Source organism: Suillus bovinus, assembly GCF_016758785.1.
Source record: "Suillus bovinus strain UH-Sbo-P2 chromosome Unknown EDB93scaffold_37, whole genome shotgun sequence".
Taxonomy (NCBI): Eukaryota; Fungi; Basidiomycota; class Agaricomycetes; order Boletales; family Suillaceae; genus Suillus; species Suillus bovinus.
In genome coordinates this window covers 172,969-194,709 of record NW_024542093.1, presented here as the reverse complement: position 1 = coordinate 194,709, position 21,741 = coordinate 172,969, and the positions used below count along the sequence as shown (strand labels likewise).

General features: G+C 45.8%; 6 protein-coding genes and 1 non-coding gene across 7 annotated transcripts; 4 read left to right on the top strand and 3 right to left on the bottom strand.

Moving 5' to 3' along the window:
* Nucleotides 1-2,360: 2,360 nt before the first annotated feature.
* Nucleotides 2,361-5,153, top strand: EDB93DRAFT_1152742 (kinase-like domain-containing protein). Its single transcript, XM_041449761.1, has 7 exons — nt 2,361-2,556; nt 2,615-2,756; nt 2,805-3,247; nt 3,311-3,715; nt 3,780-3,829; nt 3,878-4,444; nt 4,500-5,153. The coding sequence occupies exons 1-7, from the start codon at nt 2,466-2,468 to the stop codon at nt 4,770-4,772; spliced, it is 1,971 nt and encodes a 656-aa protein (XP_041306568.1). The 5' UTR covers nt 2,361-2,465; the 3' UTR covers nt 4,773-5,153.
* EDB93DRAFT_t74 lies at nt 5,065-5,136 on the bottom strand. The gene has a single exon. It is a non-coding gene; the product is annotated as a tRNA-Glu (tRNA).
* A 1,271-nt stretch (nt 5,154-6,424) lies between the features above and the next one.
* On the bottom strand, nt 6,425-8,630 carry EDB93DRAFT_1251555 (uncharacterized protein; the record flags this gene model as incomplete). Its single annotated transcript, XM_041453171.1, has 12 exons — nt 6,425-6,581; nt 6,630-7,098; nt 7,145-7,413; nt 7,468-7,575; nt 7,633-7,788; nt 7,842-7,914; nt 7,967-7,993; nt 8,043-8,151; nt 8,199-8,270; nt 8,324-8,335; nt 8,387-8,405; nt 8,458-8,630. 12 exons carry the CDS (start codon nt 8,628-8,630, stop codon nt 6,425-6,427), a joined length of 1,644 nt encoding a protein of 547 aa, XP_041306567.1.
* Nucleotides 8,631-15,164: 6,534 nt separating this feature from the next.
* On the bottom strand, nt 15,165-15,532 carry EDB93DRAFT_1251552 (uncharacterized protein; the record flags this gene model as incomplete). Its single annotated transcript, XM_041453170.1, has 2 exons — nt 15,165-15,445; nt 15,502-15,532. 2 exons carry the CDS (start codon nt 15,530-15,532, stop codon nt 15,165-15,167), a joined length of 312 nt encoding a protein of 103 aa, XP_041306566.1.
* Nucleotides 15,533-17,001: 1,469 nt separating this feature from the next.
* On the top strand, nt 17,002-17,535 carry EDB93DRAFT_1046430 (uncharacterized protein; the record flags this gene model as incomplete). The annotated part of the gene is made up of 3 exons (XM_041444628.1): nt 17,002-17,141; nt 17,196-17,220; nt 17,272-17,535. Coding segments are annotated over 3 exons (429 nt in total), but the record flags the coding sequence as incomplete, so codon positions are not given.
* Nucleotides 17,536-17,571: 36 nt separating this feature from the next.
* Nucleotides 17,572-18,519, top strand: EDB93DRAFT_1241240 (uncharacterized protein; the record flags this gene model as incomplete). The annotated part of the gene is made up of 6 exons (XM_041451850.1): nt 17,572-17,740; nt 17,771-17,818; nt 17,846-17,878; nt 17,903-18,039; nt 18,073-18,286; nt 18,320-18,519. The coding sequence occupies 6 exons, from the start codon at nt 17,572-17,574 to the stop codon at nt 18,517-18,519; spliced, it is 801 nt and encodes a 266-aa protein (XP_041306564.1).
* Nucleotides 18,520-19,868: 1,349 nt separating this feature from the next.
* EDB93DRAFT_1087448 (uncharacterized protein) lies at nt 19,869-20,045 on the top strand (the record flags this gene model as incomplete). Its single annotated transcript, XM_041446043.1, has 1 exon — nt 19,869-20,045. A coding segment is annotated over one exon (177 nt), but the record flags the coding sequence as incomplete, so codon positions are not given.
* Nucleotides 20,046-21,741: the final 1,696 nt, after the last annotated feature.

Below are 21,741 nucleotides of genomic sequence, written 5' to 3'. Positions count from 1 at the left end.
AGCACAATGCTAGTCGACAATCGCCTGCCACATCACCGAAAAATTGGTAATGAAAGACTAGTGAATGGATATTGAAATCAAGAACTCCAGAGGTGCGTTTTGTTTATGAATCTGTGCTGTTTTATTGCTCCAACGATATCTGTATGGCGGCATTTATCTGACAACCGAGGTAGTTCCTTCTCACCTGGTCGGCCCAAGTATGCGCCACATTGTACACACCAAGTAGGTTATGCGCTATGACTGCACCCTTTTCGCTGTACTTCGCCAGATTTCAAACCTGAATGCTTTTTTCCTGACAAAGACCCTATCTACTTATCTCCAATTGAATTCGGGCGCCTCAACTTTTTTCCTAGCTGACCAAAGAGATTTGACTCTGCTCGCCGAGTCTGGGAAGACAATTACGCATCATATCTTCTAACCTACTGCTATAACGCGCCAGAAGCAATTATCCCTAACTCGGCGCTAGGGTATGACAGAATTTTAGGGTTTCTGCACTGTATCCCCGCGTTAACATGGCGTACCAAACTCGCAGGATATCTTACAGGACGAGGTTTTAATTGATTGCGTTGTCAACCACCAAAGTCCATCATTATTGGATGCTCCCCACCGCAGGAGCTAGTCGGAACAAGACACTGAGACCAGTGTCCATCTGAACTCTGATGTACGTCTAGTTCACATGCCATTCATTCACGGCATGTTACACTGATAGCAAAGATAGACGACCAATATCAACTTTTTTTAAGTTATTTGTCGCATGCTTCACTAACTGCCAGAGATCAAGCGACTGTAAGAAGACTGCTTTGATGCGCCGCTATACCGCACTGCCCTCCATTTTTGTGAACGACTCGATAAGGGCGACGGGATTCCACGGATATCATGTGTGAGACCAAAGGAGGAACGTTTATAAGTTTCGGTCCGCGCTCGGCCATGGATGTAAACACAACAGCAATCTTATCTGTGCCTAGTTGCCATAGCTGGGTATGTTGCAATGCCAGGGTGGCCTAGTGAGGACCTGGCGTGGTGTCGCAGTGACAAGAGTCGAATTGTTTTCAGAACGAGATGATCATTTATTGAACTGATTCAGATTGGGTACAGTGTGTTGTGGAGTGGAAGATCGAGTTCTGCTGTCAAACTTGAATGAGCCGCTGGAAACCGGGTGTGATCTTTTTCTGGCAGGTTGTATAGTACAGCGTTCAAAACGATAAGAGCAAAGATCAAGCAGAAATACCTCAAAAGTTTACTGTCCAACATTCACGTTTAGCCGTTACCATTATCGCCTGAATGGCGATCATCGCAAAAGAAGGCTCTCTGAATCGTTCGGCCTTATTGTAGCACCGTTAGCCACTATGGAGGTCACAGATGTCGTTGCACCAGTAGTGATTGTAGTTGATGCAGCACAGACGGACGTACAGGATCGTGACGGTGACTAGTCGGAGAGCGAGCATCTAGATATGACTCGGACTTATCTACAAGCAAAGTCAAAATTTATCTGCGCGACATTATGTAATTGAAATTACCTTCCGGTCCAGCGGAGCGGCGTTGCATTATCTATGGGACGTGGCAAGAGAAGGTTGCTCCAGAACATTCGGATTGTCGCCTCGTACAAGGTAGGGATATATTGCCAAAACAGCTCGTCACGAACAGTTTTCAAGCTGAGAACACACCCAACGGATAGCAGATAAACACCGTTCATGCTTTCAAATTTCTCAACCTAGAGATGAGGGTGGTCCGATCTGAAATTCATATCGCTCGGACTCGGAAGGGTTGTCAAACCGTAGTGCAAGGAATCTGGCAGGAAAATATCATATATTGTTAACAATATGCACTGAGTTTCATTCCAATGGAGAGAAGTTATCGTAAACTTGATGGCAAGTCGGATGACATGCGGATCGCAGGAGGAGTCAACGTAAAACAACTGTATTAATCGGTCGGTGAATGAGCTCGTTGATCGCGCCGGTGAGTCCATCCCCGTCCTCGAGAATGAATCTTGCGACCATTTTATTTGTCACTGCGACTTCCGAGTCGGACGCACGCCGCACTGCGCTAGATCATAACAATTTCGCAACGCAGCGTCGAATGACATGGATACCCTACTTCAAAACCGAAAGCGGGAGAAATAGAACCTTGGAAAAGTCTCCTTGAAGTATACCATCGATGTACATGTCAGGATATATTGAATACGTCAAAAGTGAGATGGGAAATCATTCTCAAGAAAATCCACGCCTAATTGAATCTACACCAAAATTGGCTTTGAACTTTGTTATAGTTATTGCCAAGCAAAGACTCGGGTTGAGTCAACCTGGGAATCACAAGATATAATACATAAGCAAGTGAGACCCCAAAATCAAGTACGTAACAACATCAATCCCAGCATCTTCCCAATTTTCCCCCAATTCAGACGCACAGTACGAGCTCCACGATCGCGACAACGGCAACGACTACTCATCCACCGACGGCTCTCCGCCATGAGCGAACAACCAGTGTACCCAGCGACAAAGCTGGGTGAATACACAGTCATACAAGATATCGCGGAGGGGACGTTTGGCAAGGTCAAAAGTACATCTTACAAATTTGCTTGATCTTTGCGGTGGATGGACTAACGAATGTTCTCTAGTGGCTACCCACACCATAACAGGTCAGAAAGTTGCAATGAAGTACATATCTAAGGCAGTCATCCATATGACCAAGACCAAGACTCGTGTCCAGAGGGAAGTAGAGTACATGCGAACCCTGCGGCACCCACATATCATCAAGCTGTATGTCCTTCAAACAATCATCACTGTTCCATCTCATGATTTTTTCAGCTACGAAGTGATCTCGACCCCTACAGATATTATCATCGTTCTCGAGTATGCAGGTGGCGAGCTATTCAACTACATCGTAGCTAACGGGCGGATGCCGGAGCCCCGAGCCCGGAGGTTCTTTCAACAACTCATCTCTGGGATAGAGTACAGCCACAAGCTCAAAATCGTCCATCGAGATCTCAAGCCAGAGAACGTACTTCTTGATGACGATCTCAACGTCAAAATTGCGGACTTTGGACTTTCCAATGAGATCAAGGATGGTGATTTCCTCAAGACGAGCTGTGGTAGTCCCAATTATGCCGCCCCAGAAGTGATCCGAGGAGGGCTTTACACCGGCCCAGAGATCGACGTCTGGAGCTGTGGAGTAATTCTCTATGTCATGCTATGTGGAAGGCTACCTTTTGAAGACGATGATGTTCAAACCCTGTTCACCAAAATTAGTCGTACGTCTTTTCCCGCGTGCTTTTAGCCTTCTGCCTGAGAATGTACGTACTGACATCCTACAGAGGGTTCTTACCATATGCCGTCTTATCTTGGTGCTGATGCCCGCGGTCTCATCAACCACATGCTCGCTATCGACCCTGTCAAACGTATTACCATCCCCGAAATAACGCAGCACCCATTCTTCAGGACTGAACTTCCCCGTTACCTAACCCCTCTCCCTCCACCCCCTGGTCCTGTGCTTGGCACGCTATCGTCCCTTGTCACCCAGGCCAAGGTACTTGACTTCGAGATTATTGACGGTCTGGGACGCATTGAGGAGGATGTAATTGACGAACTGGCAGCGCGCATGGAAGCAGTGGACAAGGATGATATCTGGGAGTGTCTGAGGCGGGATGACGGAGTTCAAGGGAACGCGGTCAAGGTTGCATACATGCTTCTACGGGACAAACGCCGTGCTGGCCGTGACTGTAGGTATCTTCATTATCTGCATAGCTAATTTTTACAGCACTGGTTGACTGATCATCTTCCAAGTGGCAGAGTTCGAGGAACAAGAACGAGATGCCCAGCTCGCAGCGATGGATGTGAGTACCGATACTCATAGTTTCGCGCCTGTATTGATGATCCTCTAGCCCCGGAATACGCTCTCACCCAACGCCCTCTCACCCCCTGGCGATCTCGAAGACAATCCCTTTGAAGCCGAATTCAACGCTGAATATGACAATGGTGAAGAAGATGACGACATCGACGATGGACTCGATTTTTCCACTCCTCCGATAGATGGTGAATACGGTGAACGCGACCTCAACACATTTGCTGTGCTCAACTCTTCGCTACCCCTCCCCGACCAGCTACCTGAACAGCACCATCTAGCGTCATATGCAAATGCTAAACGCGCATGGCCTATTAAAGAGAAGAAACAACACCGGACGAAGTGGCACTTCGGGATTCGCAGCAGAAGTCCGCCCATGGAAGTAATGTTGGAGATCTATCGAACCCTCAAAGCACTCGGAATGGAGTGGAAGGAGAAGAGGAACTTGGGTGGTTTAGGAGGTGTCAAGTCTCGACCAAGGAGCGGCACGGATGGGGGCGCAAGGATTGAACGCGCGAGGGAGATGGATGGGAGCGACTCGGTAGATTTGCGCGTAGCTGCAAGCGTCTACTTTGTAGAGACCCGAGCCAGGGTCCAGGACGTTGTGGTACGCACACTTTTATTTCCTGCCAAGAATTATAATGCAACTGACGCATTGCCAGGTTCTCATGAATCTCCAGCTCTACATGGTGGACTCGATAAATTATCTCGTCGACTTCCACCACAAAAAGACGTACAAAGCCTCCGCCGAACCTGGCGCTGGAAAATTCGACATGGCTGATCCCGATACGTATCTCCCTGACTCGAGTTCAGATGGACGATCTATCAAGGACAAAGACCATCTCGCACCCAAGGAGGACGAAGTGGTTTCGCCCTTTGTATTTATGGATGTTGCATGTCGGTTGATTCTCGAACTCGCTGGCGGGGGAGAATAAGAAATCTGTCCAAGTTATCGCGAGGTCATAACTTGGAATGTCAGTGTACCACGCTTAGTGCTATTTGCTTATTATCGATAGATGCTATCTTTGTTGTTCCTTCGTTTCCCCATTGTTACCCATCTAGCACGCTTGTACTCCTATGTCACTTGGTTTAGCGCGATCGTGGGGCGTGCAACTGTATTCATGAGTCTAGCGAGCCCAAAAGTGCGACAAATTCTATCTGGAGGAGTTTGGAGATTCGATGTGTTGTGTTTCATGATCAGTCCAGCATGTAAAGAAAGAAAAAGTATTCGGATACGGGGAATCGAACCCCGAGCTGCCGCGTGAGAGGCGGCAATGTTAACCATTACACCATATCCGATTGATCATCGGTGTGATGTATTGGAGAGCTAAGAGCCCGAGCTTAGCGTTTCTCCAGTACTGATGTTGAACTCTTCCGAGTTGAAACACCAGCACAGATCCTATGATGATCCACCTCAAGGACCCACTTTACTTATTCTCCAGTAGACGCACTTCCTCCACCAATGGAGAAATCCCTCTGTAGTCGAAAGGAAAGGGCTGGGCACTTACTAGTACTAGCAGACAGTGTAGACTCGTTGTGATGGGTAGTGTCGCGAGACCCCAATAATTACCGTCACATGCTCATCTTTAGCAGCATCACGGGCGTGGTACACGATCTGTCAGAGTATGAGAAACCAGATCCGACAGGTAGTGCATGTCATATCCGAGTCTGTGTTCTTGTTTCCAACTGTGACAGGTCGTGCCTGGTGTCATTACCTTCGTCAGTGATGAGGCACGGCACGGACGTTCCAGCAGAAGGTCGAGCCTGGTCGACCTGCCATGACAGCCAAGCCTGCCATTCAGCCAAAAGGTCCTCCGTCGGCGAAAAGCAAGATCCGAAGAACCTTGAACTTCACCGCTGCCAAGTAGTTCCACTCGCTAGTATGCAGAACAGTATCATGACGATTTGATTTCCGTCGCGCATAATCCATGATCTGCATAGGACACAATGTCATCTGGTAGCCGGTGTTAAGCGGGAGGGTAACGACCGAGATCAGAGCGTACATCATTCAATACTCTGCTTTGCTTTCACCTACTGAAGCTTGAAGAGCCGGCGTTGATCTAGCTCTCTCACAAACTCCTCCATTGAAATTTGAAACCGACAGCAGGACTCACAGGTCAGTGTACAAGTCCACGTTCACATCACAGAATTAAGACAAGTTTTGCATGAAGCTCGAGACTCGAATATGTGAAGGCGCCGCGCAGGAGAGACTGGGAGAGCGGGTGTTAACTCCATAACGTACCCTTGCCTTCCTGCATGGAGGTAACCGAGAGTCCGTCGGCTTGAGTCACTTAGCCTCTGTCAGTATCCCCTTAGACATAGAACACACCGTTGATCATGAAGAAAGTCCCTTTCGCCCTATAACCGAGTATTTTCCTCACCTGAAGTATCATGACCACGTCGCAACACACCTACAGCTAGCATAAACGTCAACGCGCATAAGTTAATAACATAAGTCATTCCAAGATCATCCACTACGATGTAGCAAACACCACGTACAGGTGTACAATATATCATCAAGTCATATTACGGGCCAGAAACTAAAAAGGCCAAGCGCATAAGTGCGTGACATCGCGTCGGAACAAGCTCAGTCAACCCATTCAGGTTCCACTTTTAGTTTCGCCTTGGGCCAGTATTTTCCACCTGCGAGATTATCGGCCTCCATGCGAATCTTGACACTCCTATGGAATTTGACGCCAATGTTGTTTTGGCGCGCGATGTGCCGGCCACGACCCATGTTAACCCTTCCATCAAAGTCAGCATAAAAGTAAATAGAGCACGAGATCACGCACGTGTAATGGTGAACCAAAGAGTTATTCTCGTCATCCTGGTAGTGAAGCATCTGTGGAATGATCTCCAAAAGCCACCATACAGGTGCGAGACGGAGCTGATCATACATGGGGCTGGTAGCGTCAGCCAAGTCCTCGAGTTCCTCGCTCACGAATGCAGAACCGTCACTATAGACGATCATCGCAGGATCATCAGTAATAACTTTAGGCGGTGGCGTCGCACGGTCCTTTATCGTCAGTTTCTGCGCGCCAGAAGATGGGGCCGGCGGAGATTGGTATACTGGAGGAGGCCGAGGCTGCATAGCTGCGGATACAGGGTAGAGAGTCTTGGGATCTATGCCGATTTTCGTGAACATGTTCCGGTGGAAGAGGATGCCGATTTGAAGCTTGAACAATTCTCGAATCATCCACCTAAGCGGAATGCGGGCCAGACTATTGCGGGTACCGTTCTGGACGGACCCTCCGCCGACGTCTGCTTTATGATTAGAACTGTACTTTGCCGAACTCGAGGTTCTTACCGCAATGACACCCAGCAAACCAAACCTCTTGGACGTCCGTCTCCTTGATGGGTGCTGAGTCGCTAACTGCGAACATTTGTTCCATCTGATCCTGACACTCGTGATGGTGATGTGACTTCTTCGTTGCTTCGCTGTCTGGGGTGTTTGTGTTTTCGGGTTCATGCCGTTTCGGGAGAACCCTCTTGAAGCTGCGAGGCATGTGTTCACGTTTAACACCGCATGCCTTATGCTCTTCGGTCGGGCGTATCCAAGGATTTGGTTTGAAGCGCCTGACCATTGCAAATTAGATAGCGAGTTACTGGAAAGAAATTCGAGATACATACACCCGGTGTTCGTCGAGAGAAATTGCATGACGGAAGTACCTGATACTGCTGTTCGCCTTCGTAAAGGGCAGTCGTTTAGGAATGATTCCCACCGAACTAACGGTATCCCTATTCACAAGTGAAGTTTAGATTATTGATCACACCGAACCAGCGCTGCGAACGCACCAAACACCGACAAATTCGACGTCCACATTAATAGAGAAAGCCTTCTTAAATTTAGAGCTCAGCGCCCAGCCTTCTGCATCATCACGGCTGTACATATTGTAGGCAAAGGGAACCTGTTGATGATTGCAGCGAGGCAAAAGTCCGACTTTGTGAATCCTGCGAGCATAATACGTTGAGACTTCATTCAACAACGATATAGAAAGGCTTACATTCCAGCAAGCGCGCGCGCTGTATATGCGCCTCTCGAAAAGCCGAATATACAGATCTTATCACCAGCATCATCTGCGAAACCTAAAATTAGTCGCATAGTCCGGAAAGCGCGTTCTAACTTCACAATTCTGCATGAGAAATTCGTATCCTCCTATTTGAAATGAGCAACCGAAGATGGAAGGAGTATAAGTATAGCTGACCCATTACATGGGCGTTGAGATGAGTCCCAACCATCATGTCAACAGTCTTGGAAACCTTAGCCATCCTGGGTGTGGCCATTTCCGGTATAGTGTATGTTCCTATACCAGCCTATCATGGGTGAGCCTGGTTCAGGTCCAAATCTTGTTTAACATTACCTGATAGTAAACCATCTGCAAAGCGGGATTATCCTTGACGAGCATGCTGAATAGCTGGACGATGTTAGAGTTCTGAATGGCCAGTGAGATGTGAAGGACTCTGCGAAACAGAAACAGCAACATACATCAGAATCAAACTGCTCGGCTGGTCAAACATTAAGCGCTTTAAGAGAATGAAGTCCGCACACCTGATCACCGGTTCCATCACTGAGATAGGACAGTCAGTCAATGAGCAAGAGGATTTACGAAAACAACCTACAAACACAGCACCAATGTTCTGTTGGTATGTGCAGGGGGTAGGACATCGTCGGTCGGATGCAATGAATCTTGGCCGCTAGAAATTGAAGAGTTTGCATTTTTAGGATAGTCGCTGAGAAATAGTGGGGCGGGCTGTGGCTTCCCCTGCAATGTTGGCTGCATGTTTTGATTCATGACTGAAGGGGATGGTTAAGGATAGTCCGGAGGCCTGGCGTGTAAAGTTCTTGGTGGCCTTTTTAAGAGCCGGAAGGGCGCAATATCAAAGTCTGTATTCCTAGTATGAAAAGCTTCCGTGGATCTTTCCATGACTCTCGCCTGTGACACGGACCGAATAACGACTGATTAATTGGACTTAGTCTCGATATTGCCGGTTCCGAGTAAGCGCGGTCTGACATTCGAGTTTAACTGTAGTTTGACGCAGCAAACGGAATCACGTATAAACGGCATGGTTGAATCCTTGAATGGAAGTGCAATACTAGTACCAAGTGATCTGTTGGATGTCCGTTGCAACAGTTAACGTGCACGTGCGCTAGGGATAATATTGATAAGGTTTGGGCTTATAGCCGGTTTATTTTCCCTAAGAAGGAATTTCCTCGAGGCCTGAATATTAATCCGCTCTGTAGACATTGCTAGGTATCTGAGGAAGAAGACGATTGGAAATGCGGTAGACACATCGATCACTGCGGAAACGAGAAATGACCAGACCCTATCTGGACATGGTTAAGCCGTCTGCCTAAACACGATCCGTACCTAGTAGTCTATCTGTACTTGAACTAGACGTGAGGAATTTGGTCGTCGCAAATGTCAGAATTTGGAGAAAAACGGACCCACGGTTAGAGACGACATGGTGTAAACAGACCTAAACAAGATCACAGACACACCTCAAACTTTTGAGCGAGGATCCGGTGAGCGAGGAACGAGTGTGAACTATAGTCCAATATATAAATACTAGAGTAATAGTCAGTATGGTAGTAAATAAATCTGAATGAATGGTATCTCGTTTATAAAACGGAGGAGCTAAAGCGATGCTAGAGAAAAGGTACAAATTTCAGTGTTTGTTACGAAACTCTTTTTATTAACAAATGCTTGTACCTAGAGAAAAGGTACGACTACTGATGTGTTAGACATTTTGTCAAATACTACAAGACAGGAAAACTTACATTACAGTGTTCATTATGAAACTGAGATGTTTAGGTGCTAGCACATCAGCCTTTATAGGTGAGTGCGCCCATCAATTGTGAGTTATAAAGTACTTCGTAGCAAGTGGAAGCATGGTAGCAAAATCCAGTATTATAGGTCAGATTACCTCGTAAAGTGAAAATGCTCATCTTTAAATAAAGCATACAGTTCAAGTTTGTGGGCAGATGAATGAACAGCTCACGATCGGCTTGACTTCAAAGTGAACCTGTAGGCCCTGTATGACTTGGATGGTATCTGTTGGCGACGCTCAAACAGAGCGTGTGTCGTCAACGGTCAAGGATGTCCTTGGGCTAGCCCAAGGTTAGGGGTCTTACTTGGCGAGGCTTTCGGCAAGTAAGATTTGACGCCTATGTCCAAATCAGGTAGCTTATGTCAAGCGGGTGCGAGATGATAAGCTATATTGGCCAAGGCTTACGACACCCAAAGGTTAATCGTAAGATCGTCGTTAATTAGAAGGACAGAAGTCCAACTAGTTAACAGAGGCTTTGCTTGTCGACAAAGTCGATGAGCAAAGATCGAGACTATGGGCTTATCCGTGAAGAGCAGATAAGAAGATAGAATATAGACTGCTGGCGAGGCAGAAAGGATCACTCTGGTGAGAGTAGGAGGTCAAGAACCAAGTAGATTCAAGTTAGGGAATATAGTACATGGTAGCGAGTTTATATAGAGGACAGGAGACGTATTAGTGGGTGATAACTTGTACTACCAGGAGAGGCAATCGGTAAAGGTCATAACCATAAAAGGAAAGCACGTTCGTGTTGAGACACGGGCGAGGCAGAACGTGCTGGATAAGAAAGTGAGTCAAAGGTCGAAATAAGAAGTGAAACGCGCAGGGGCACGATTGTGCAGCTGCGGAGCTATCTATAAGTCGCATGTGCGACTGCGCACTGAGTCAGAGATCAAGAAAGGGAAAAGGGCAAAGGGGATGCATTGTGCATCATATCATAGGTTACCGTCCAGACGGTAAGGGCAAGGGGACTGTCCACAGGATCAGTCAGGTGGTGGAACGGAGCATGGGTATGCTTCATCAGCGAAAGGATCCGGCCAGATGTACTGGCTCTGCTGAAGTGACAGGTAGAGGGCGAAAGGAAATGCGAGGATGACAAGGATAACGAGGGTGAGGTCGGGGTAAGGGTATGATGCGAGGGCTGATACGAGAAGGATGAGGAGAAAAATGGTAGGGGCCCAAGCGTCTAGATGTTCTTGTAACAGGCCCGCTGGCACTGTTTTACCGATTGCAACATGAGGCATGAGCCAATGACTCAAATCAGTGGAAGAACCATAAGATTCAGCTCGAGTATGAATTTCTAGCGCTGGGGCTCATTCTAGACTGCTGATTGTGCCACAATTGTCGAGATAGGAGTTAGCTGCCATCAAAAGATAAGCTCATATTATCATAATTGTACCGCTAGGCATTGCTGGTGATACTACAACAGGCTACATATCTACATATGTGCTCTATAAACACTCATATAAGAGTAATGAGGATGAGGAATTTGAATGGTGGAGCTGCTCATTAGTAATATGACTCTTCATTGGCCTGCTTCCCATTGACACTGCCATCACATTCAGAAGAAACTGAAGAATTGTACACATCCCTGCTGTCATCAACCTCATGGTCTTTGTACCCAGGGAACATCCTGCCATTTCTGCTCTCCTTGGCATTCTTTCTCCCTTTGTTCCCTATTACTGCCACTCCAGCATCATGAAGGCTGTTCTGGAGTGTACCTATCTGTAAGTCAGTGGTCTTCAACTGTGCCTGGGATTCCTCCATTTCATCAGTCATGAGGATAGCTCAAGCATGCGCTGGTTGAAATATATCTCAGAATCAGGGGATCAATCACAAGTGAACTAACACATATATAAGAATTTGAACTGCATTTTGATAGGGAGAGATGTACGGTTGTGAGGAATAGCTTGGGTTTCTTCTTGAGAAAGTTCTCATGGTCTGCATGATATGGCAGCAAGCTGTATTTGTGTGGCCTCTTGTGAGAACTGTATATATTATCTACTATGGGGCAACCCTCATCCAATATGGTGGTAAAGAGGGGTAAAGCCTTTGCAGTAGGAGAGTTACCCCTTGGGATGGGGGAGCTATGTGGTATGGTGGAACTACTCCCTAGTATGGAAGAGCTAGCTGGTGCCTCATATTGTTACAAGAACATCTAGATGCTTGAGCCCCTACCATTTTTCTCCTCATTCTCCTCGTCTCAGCCCTTGCATCACACCCTTACCCCGACCTCGCCCTCGTTATCCTTGTCATCCTCGCATTCCCCTTTGCCCTCTACCTGTCGCTTCAACAGAGCCAGTATATCTGGCCAGACCCTTTCGCTGACGAAGCATACCCATGCTCCGTTCCGCCACCCGACTAATCCTGCGGATAGTCCCTCTGCCCTTACCGTCTGGACGGTAACCTATGATACGACGCATGCTGCGTCCCCTATGCCCAGTTCCCTTTCCCGATCTATGACTCAGTGCGCAGTCGCACATGCATACTCATATTTAGCTCCGCAGTTGCACGATCGTGCCCCTGCGCGTTTCACTTCTTATTTCGATCTTTGACTCACTTTCTTATCTGCACATTCAGGTTCACCTGTGCATCACCTCGAATGTGCCTTCCTTTTATAGTCTTACCCTTTACCGGTTCCCTCTTCTGGTAGTACGAGTTATCACCCACTAATACGCTTCCTGTCCTCTATATAAACTCGCTACCATGTACCATATTCCTTAACTTGAATCTACTTGGTTCTTGACCTCCTACTCTCACAAGAGTGATCCCTTCTGCCTAGCCAGCAGTCTATATTCTATCTTCTTATCTGCTCTTCGCAGATAAGTCCTTAGTCTCGATCTTTACTCATCGACTTCGTCGACGAGCAAAGCCCCTGTTAACTAGTCGGACTTCTGTCCTTCTAATTAACGACGATCTTACGATTAACCTTCGGGTGTCGTAAGCCTTGGCAGATACAGCTCATCGTCTCGCACCCGCTTGACGTAAGCTACCCGATTTGGACATAGGCGTCAAATCTTACTTGCCAAAGCCTCACCAAGTAAGACCCCTAACCTTGGGCTAGCCCAAGGACGTCCTCGACCATTGACGACACACGCTCTGTTTGAGCGTCGCCAACAGATACCATCCAAGTCGTAACACATATGTAGGAGGCAGTGATCCAACACTGGATACTCTAAGAAGTTATAGTGAATACCATTGCAAAATACATCACATAGCTCATGCTAAACAGACCTAGGCTTAACCAGGGTCACTGGGAAACCAGTCTTCAAGTAGGAGGAGTGGATACAGCTCTTCAAAATTGGAGGCACCTCGGATGTGAGAGGCAGTGAAGTGCTAGAGTTCCTAGTGTGAATAACTGCTTGAGTAATAGATAAGCCACTCTTGTTGAATAAACTCACTTGATATGTCTGTCTGGAGTCACTGGAGAGTGATCCTGTAAGCTGAAAGAGCCACTCTTCAAGATGGGAGAGTTATCAAATGCCTCAGACATGGGAGGCAACAAAACACTGGAGTGCATAAATAAGTAAATAATGGACTTGAGGGGCATACTCCTGATAATGAATAGACCTAGCCCTTGAGCTATTCTTCAAAATAGGGGAGCTGTGGGGTGCCTCAGATGTGGGAGGTGGTGATTCAGAAAAACTGTATTCAGAGTGCATAGTTAGTGAATAGGCCATCATGCTCCTGATAATAAACAGACCTGGCTCTTAAGCTGCTCTTCAAAATGGGAAAGCTATTGGGTGCCTCAGATGTGAGAGGTGATGACTTAGAAACACTAGATTCAGAGTCCATAGTTAGTGAATGTTATGGACTTGGATAGTATCTGTTGACAATGCTCAAACAGAGCGTGTGTCATCAATGGTCGAGGATGTCCTTGGGCTGGCCCAAGGTTAGGGGTCTTACTTGGTGAAGCCTCGGCAAGTAAGATTTAACACCTATGTCCAAATCAGGTAGCTTATGTCAAGCGGGGCTCGATGATAAGCATATCTGCCAAGGCTTACGACACCCGAAGGTTAATCGTAAGATCTGTGTTAATAGAAGGACAGAAGTCCAACTAGTTAACAGAGGCTTTGCTTGTCGACGAAGTCGATGAGTAAAGATCGAGACTAAAGACTTATCCGTGATGAGCAGATAAGAAAGTAGAATATAGACTGCTGGCTAGGCAGAAGAGATCACTCTTGTTAGGAGTAGGAGGTCAAGAACCAAGTAGATTCAAGTTAAGGAACTAGATACATGATAGCGAGTTTATATAGAGGAGGGAAAGCATATTAGTGGATGATAACTTGTACTACCAGAAGAGGAGCTGGTCATGGAGTGATACTAGAAAAGGAAGGCACGTTTGAGGTGAGTCATAGGTGAACTGGAACATGCAAGATAGGAAATGAGTCAAAGAACAGAAACAGGAAGTGAAACAAGCAGGGGCACGATTGTGCAACTGCGGAGCTAAGTATAAGTACAATGTGCAACTGCGCACCAAGTCATAGATCAGGAAAGGAAATAGGACAGAGGGGATGCGGCATGCATCATATCATAGGTTACCGTTCAGATAGTAAGGGTAAAGGGGACTGTCCACAGGATCAGTCAACGGGTGGAACAGAGCATGATGTTACAAGAACATCTAGACGCCTGGGCCCCTACCATTTTTCTCCTAATCCTCCTCGTATCAGCCCTCGCGTCATACCCTTACCCCGACCTTACCCTCGTCATCCTTGTCATCCTCGCATTCCCTTTCGCCCTCTACCTGTCACTGCAGCAAAGCCAGTACATCTGGCCCGATCCTTTCGCTGACGAAGCATACCCATGCTCCGTTCCACCACCCGACTGATCCTGTGGATAGTCCCCTTTACCCTTACCGTCCGGACGGTAACCTATGATATGATGCACGACGCATCCCCTTTGCCCTGTTCCCTTTCTTGATCTCTGACTCAGTGCGCAGTCGCACATGCAACTTATACTTAGATCCGCAGCTGCATGATCGTGCCCCTGCGCATTTCACTTCTTATTTCGATTGTTGACTCATTTTCTTATCTAGCACGTTCTACCTCGACCGAACGTGCTTTCCTGTTATGGTTATACCCTTTACCGATTGCCTCTCCCGGTAGTACGAGTTATCACCCACTAATACGTCTCCTGTTCTCTATATAAACTCGCTACCATGTACCATATTCCCTAACTTGAATCTACTTGGTTCTTGACCTCCTACTCTCACCAGAGTGATCTTTCTGCCTCGCCAGCAGTCTATATTCTATCTTCTTATCTGCTCTTCGCGGATAAGCCCATAGTCTCGATCTTTACTCATCGACTTTGTCGACGAGCAAAGCCCCTGTTAACTAGTCGGACTTCCGTCCTTCTAATTAACGACGATCCTTACGATTAACCTTCGGGTGTCGTAAGCCTAGGCCGATATAGCTTATCGTCTTGCACCCGCGTGACATAAGCTACCCGATTTGGACATAGGCGTCAAATCATACTTGCCGAAGACCTGCCAAGTACGACCCCTAACCTTGGGCTAGCCCAAGGACGTCCTCGACCGTTGACGACACAAGCTCTGTTTGAGTGTCGCCAACAGATACCATCCAAGTCGTAACACATGAGTATGCTTTGTTAGAGAAAGGGTCGGGCCAAATGTACTGGCTCTGCTGGAGCGACAGGTAGAGGGCGAAGGGGAATGTGAGGATAACAAGAATAACAAGAGCAAGGTCGGGGTAAGGGTGTGATGCAAGGGCAGAGACGAGGAGGATGAGGAGAAAAATGGTAGGGGCCCAGGTGTCTAGATGTTCTTGTAACAGTGAATGAGTCATGCTCAGGTAAAATAGCTCTTGATAATAAACTGACCTCTTAAATGACCCAGTACCCCTGGATGCATTTGACCTACCAGTGCTATTTGTGCAGGGCATGAAATTCTTCAATAGCATGTAAGCTTGTGATAGCAATACTTGATACCTGAATCAACAAATGGAAAACTCACACAGTGAGCTTGCCAAAATTCTGTTAAGTCCAGCAATACCCCGCAACAGGCCTTGGGTATCTTGTTTACACTGGAGTCCGGCAGTAACCCAAACCTCTATACATGGTTCTGGAATCGATCTGATCTGTAGAACTACACCTAGTATGACATTCAGGAGGTGAGTAATCGAGCTATCATAGTTCTTTTTGACAAGAATATTGATATGTACTAGTAGAAACTAAACCTTCTATAAACCTTCTATGCATGTTGACTGTACTAGAACTACACCTAGTATGACATTCAGGAGGTGAGTAATTGAGCTATCATAGTTCTTTTTGACAAGAATCCTGATATGCACAAACTAAATCATTTATGCATGTCGACAATGTCAGGAAAACAGAGAGGTGAGCGCTGAACTACTTGATATATTGTGGCAATGCCGGAAAGCCACTTGACACTCAGGGGATAAGATATCTAGTACATGTACACAATGACCCTGAACCCTTAATAACAATGATGAGAGGACAATCAATTTGACAGACTTCAGCAATCAAAGGATTTCAGAAACATATATATAAGGGTGTTCCTCAACTCCAGAATGTCAGTATTGGAACCCCCTCAAATCATTCATCAGCATGTCTCTGTCTCTTTTTGATCTGCCTCATTTAACTAACAATAGGCGTGTGTTTACTTGCTCCAACTGCGCAAATACATTTGCAAACAGTGACAATGTTATTGGTCATCTGTTAGCTTCTGCTCTTTGCAGTCAAAGTGTTGTCCAAGGCATTACTCCAGACTTCAAGGAACATGGTTGTTTCCCCCAAGACTATCTTTACGACCCAGAACCTGACCAAGAAGGTGCATATTCTCACTCAAACAGCAACTAAAGCTCAGTATGCACTTAGTCTATGGGGAATACTACAAAGACTTGCATCCTTTGGATGATGTCGAACAACCTACAATGCTGCATATTGAATACACTGCAGTTGACTCAGCATGTGACACCCCCCTCGTATCTGTTGATCCCTCTGCAGGTCCATGTCCTAGCACAATAAGGGAGTATCACCTTGCTATACTAGTTGCCCAACCCAGAGGGAAAAATCATCTTTAGCGCATGAATGACAATGAATATGCTACAATCCGTCATATGGAAGACATCTACTATCCCTTTGCATCTAAATCTGAATTTGACCTGGCATGCTGGCTTTCTGGGGGGGGGCATCATCACAAAAGGAAATTAATGCCTTCCTCCACCTCGAGCATGTAAGTTACCAATTAATATTTCTTGAACAAGTATATCAATGATAGTAATATAGACAAAGATCAATCTGCCTTCTTTCAATACATCTAAGGATCTGTGAGCTCAGATTGAAGAACTATCTGGAGTTCCTCGATGGTACCACCAACAAATCAAGGTCAGTTCCTACAAGACAAATGCGCCACTGATGCTATATTGGAGAGATGGTCTTGAGGTCATTAAGCATCTTTTTGCCAATCCAGTTTTTGCACCTTGCATGGATTTTCAGCTGTACTAAGAATTTGAAGGTCCAGATGAATAGTGAGTTTATGGAGAGTTCATAAGTGCTAATCATGCATGGAAGATACAGGTGGGCATCCATTAATGTTGAATGCTCACTGTATTAATGTTAGGTCATCAGCATAAGCTTCCTCCAAGCCATTTGTTCGTTGGTGTGATTTGTGCTTCAGACAAGACACCTCTAACAATTGTGACTGGAAATAAGGAGATGCATCTCCTGTTGATCTCGCTTGCTAATATTTATGCAGGTGTTCACATGAAAGCAACATCACATGTGTTTGCTCTGATTGCCCATCTTCCAATATCTAAATTTCTCAATGTCTCAAAGCCTGTCCATGCAATTCTATCCATGCAAGTTTATCATTTTGCGATCTCCATTGTCATGTGTAATTTGAAGGTTGCCACTCGTGATGACTGCATCATGTCAGACCCAAGAGGAGATCTATGCATGATTCATACTCCTTTAGTTGTCTGGATAGCCGACTACCCTGAGCAACTCCTCATTACATGTACTGCCTCAAAGTGCTCACTGATTTCTCTTGCTGTCTCTGCACAATTTGGGGACCCTTTTCCACACTCTCCTCAAACTAGTTCTCATACTCTTGATGCTATCGAAACAGCCTGCACTATTTCCAACCCCTGTGACATCCCATTATTCTACAAAACATGTTTGTCATTGCATCTGAATGGCATAGTTGAGCTGTACTGGATGGATTGGGATGATGCATGTCCATCCCGCTTTTTGACGCCAGATGCCCTTTATCAATGGCACAATTTTTTCTTTGACCATCTCATTACTTGGTCCATAAATATCATGGGGGGAGCAGAACTCAATCATCAACTGTCAGCTCTTCAACCTTGGGTAGGAGTGCACCATTGGGTGAATGGTGTATCTACATTAAAATAGCTGACTGGTTAAGAGCATCAGGACCTCGAGAAGCTTCTTTCTGCCCTGATTGTTGGTACTGTCCCCAATGATGTTGCATGCGCACTATGTGCCATTACGGAATTCATATTTCAGGCTCAGAATCTCTTCCTCTATGAAGAAACATTACATTCTCTAACTGAGGCCTTGCACGAGTTTTACCACCACAAGGCTTCCATCATAACAGCTGGTGGTTGCCATGGTAAGAATGGTCCCCTCAATCACTTCTAGATCCCCAAACTAGAGTTGATGCAGCATGTCACCCAGAGTACTTGTGTCATGGGTGCCCCATATCAGTGGAGCAGTGATATCACCAAGCACTGTCACATCACCCATGTGAAACGACCTTACCATATGACCAACCACAAGGATTTTTATGGTCAGTGCTGCCGCTTCCTTGATCGACAAGAAAACTACAATTCTTCCAGCTCTACACAGTTCTAAAGTCACAGCAAGTGAGTTTGATATACAAAATGTCCAGGGAAGCAAATGCAATGACTCTTCACTATCCTGAAGCAACTTGGATCTCTACTATTCTGCCTGATGAGCAGTATATCAGCGCTGGCAAACCAATCACTTTTGTTCACCAAAGATCATTCTCGTATCTCTTCTGACGAGTCTGTTGCAATCCTGCTTACTTGCCATCCACATCACCCCCACATATCTATTGAAGAAGCCTCTCAACTCTTTCACCTCCCTGATCTCTGTCTAGTGCTCGGTGATCTGATCTCTGATAGATCTTACCTCTAGTGCAATGGAAGACAATTTTGTCACCCCAACTGTTCCCTTTCCTTTGATAGCCTTTGCATTTGGCAAAATTTCCGCATACAGCGGCACTCCATGCAAGATAGCCGTGTTGTTAGTCCTGCTCAAACCATTCAGGTGCTACCACCAAGCTCTTTGATGCCATTTGAAAGAGGCAATACTGTCCTTATTTCTCATGAAGATAGTAAACTGCTTTCCCCAGCAGTATCTGAACATATGGTGATCTTTTTGCTTGTAACTTGGATTCTCACCAAATGATAGGTTGTGTTACAATAACATTTACTCCTATTTCTTTTTTCTTTTCTTGTAACCATACCGCCGACTCTAGACTCATCTAGACTCGGCTATTCTCTTATCAAGTGGGCTGTCCGCACTTTTCTTCTTTCTTGATTGTAACATAGATACTATCTTGCGCCGCATGGCGGTTTCACCTATCTTTGCTATCTTGATAGGTTGTACTCTTTTTCCTATCTCTGTTACCTTTCTTGTCGCGGCTATGCCGCTTCCTTTTACCTATATAAACCCCATGTACCATAGCTGTATTCCTTAACTTAATCTACTGGGTTTTCCCCCTTGAAACCTGATCTACTAAGGTCTCCACCCTTAGTAGCCTGAACTCTGATTCTAAGACAGTCACTCACTGTCTTAGCCTGAAACCCTTGATTGTGGTAGAAGTGCTAAAACCACTCGCCGCTGATCCTGTACAGAAGCCGCGGCTCGTACAGTAGGAACCACCAGAAACCTTCCTTGTATTAGGAAGGCCGACGAACTGTTCGCCCGACAGGTCTATCTTGACCGGCAACAGCAGAACTATCCCAGTCGTAACAGGTTGTGTTGTTGTTCAAGTCAAATCTATCCTCCAGCCAATTACTGAAGCCCCCCATCTGAACCAGCCTTTTCTCTATGTTGAATTCTTTAACTTCTCTCATTTGTCAGTTGGCTCCTTCAACAACTCTTGTATTGTTACTCCTGCACCTGTGACTGACATGTTCTTGGTTCACCACTGTATTTGATCGAACAACACTACTTTAGGAGACATAGTACTTTTAGAAAGTGTGTGTCAGGTCATTCAGCTAATTCCCAAGTTTGGTAAAGAGGTATCAGCGAGCATAAACTGCAACAATAATCTGCAGCTGGCACAGGAGTTTTATGTGAATAATTTCGCAGATAAAGAGACTTTCCATGCTATTCTCAGCTACCAGTAGTTTCTTGGGCCTGTACTATCACTAGTTTCCCTCAATCCCAAAATTCCTGCCTGGCAAAGTTATTCAATGGCGAGCAGTGATTATCATCATCTTATTGTGCCATAAAGATTATGATAAATTCTTGATCATGATCGCTTACTGAACTTTATTACAGACACATTGTGGCACGACGAAAGTCCTGGAGCCAGTATGGAGGTTTTAGTGCTTAAAGCTATTACAGGTTGTTGCAAGCTGCTATGGGCTCTTCAAAAGAAGTGCTGTGCTACGCACTGTTATAAGTCATTTGCTCGGCAGTGGATTTCCTGATGCCAGTTAAATTTTTATATAAGCAAAATATACTTAAAGATGGCAAATTGTTGCCAACACTGACACATAGGACTCATTCTCCATTTGGACGTGCTCACACCTCTCAACCTTTCTTCTGGGTCAAACCTTTGGCCATTTGGCCATTTGTCCATTCTCCCTCTTGGCTAACAGCCGTTCGCCCTCTTCAGCTTTGGATTTGTCGGATACCAACATGGTAACATACCTCAGTCTCAAGAATTGAAGACTGAGGTATGAAGTAATAATGAATGAGTGAACAGCATATTATGTAAGCGAGTGTTGTTTGTTGTTGTCCGAAATAAGGTTATCACTTATCTATATCCTTACAACATGCCCACTCAATGAGTCAATACTCGCTGTTAGACACTTCCATTCCTTTAATGAAACATCCATGCTCCTCGTGTGCAAGTGCCTTCGTCAAGACATTAGCAACCTGTTTATTCATAGGGACATATTTGGCAGATATTTGACCTTCTTCCAACTTCTCTTGAATGAAATGGTGCTGAATCGCAATGTGTTTAATGCGCTCATGGAACATCGAATTACTGGCTAGGAGGATGGCAGATTGATTGTCTATATGGAGGGTTATTGGGCAAGTCTTTGTAAAATTGAATTCTTCCAGCAAAGTCCTCATCCAGACAGCTTATTTCATGGCGGCGGTGGCAGCCATGTACTCTGCCTCAGTACTTGACAGTGCAATGGACATTTGTTTCTTCGACAACCAACTAATGGCCCCTCTGGACATCAAGAAGACATATCCAGTTGTTGAGCATTGGTCATTCACATCCGATGCCCAGTCCACATCAACAAAAGTGTGTAAGTCCATGTCTGGCTCTCCTTGATAGGTTAAACAAGCATTGATGGTACCACAGAGATACCTGTACACATATTACAGTGACATATTTCCATATTATACGGGTCACCCAACCTACATAATATCCTGTATAAGACGGGCCAGTGGACTATGGGCCGATGTTATGTATATCCCCGATGTTGATGGATGGGCCAGGAGGGATATTATTTCCGATGGAGACGGGTGGGCCCATCTATGCTGATATTATATATATCCTCGAAGATGTTGGGTGGGCTGATGTAATGGTTTATTGTATAGATGGGTGGGCCGAGGGGGCGGTGGAATATGTATTATATAGACGGGTGGGCTGATGTAAGGGTTGATTGTATAGACGGGTGGGCCGACATACTGGAATTATTTTGTAGACGGATGGGCTGAGGGAGTGGTGGAATATTCATTATATAGATGGGTGGGCCGATGGAGGGGGATGTTATATAGACCGGTGTAGAAAGCTGATTTCCGCTGGGCTCAGCAGAAATCGTACTACCTAGACAACAAATATTTAGGTAGATCTTAGCA

Coding starts and splice junctions, on each gene's coding strand:
- EDB93DRAFT_1152742 (XM_041449761.1), top strand. CDS start 2,466: ATGAGCGAACAACCAGTGTACCCAGCGACAAAGCTGGGTGAATACACA. Junction 3,248..3,310: donor CCTGTTCACCAAAATTAGTC/GTACGTCTTTTC, acceptor GACATCCTACAG/AGGGTTCTTACCATATGCCG. Junction 3,830..3,877: donor CCCAGCTCGCAGCGATGGAT/GTGAGTACCGAT, acceptor ATGATCCTCTAG/CCCCGGAATACGCTCTCACC.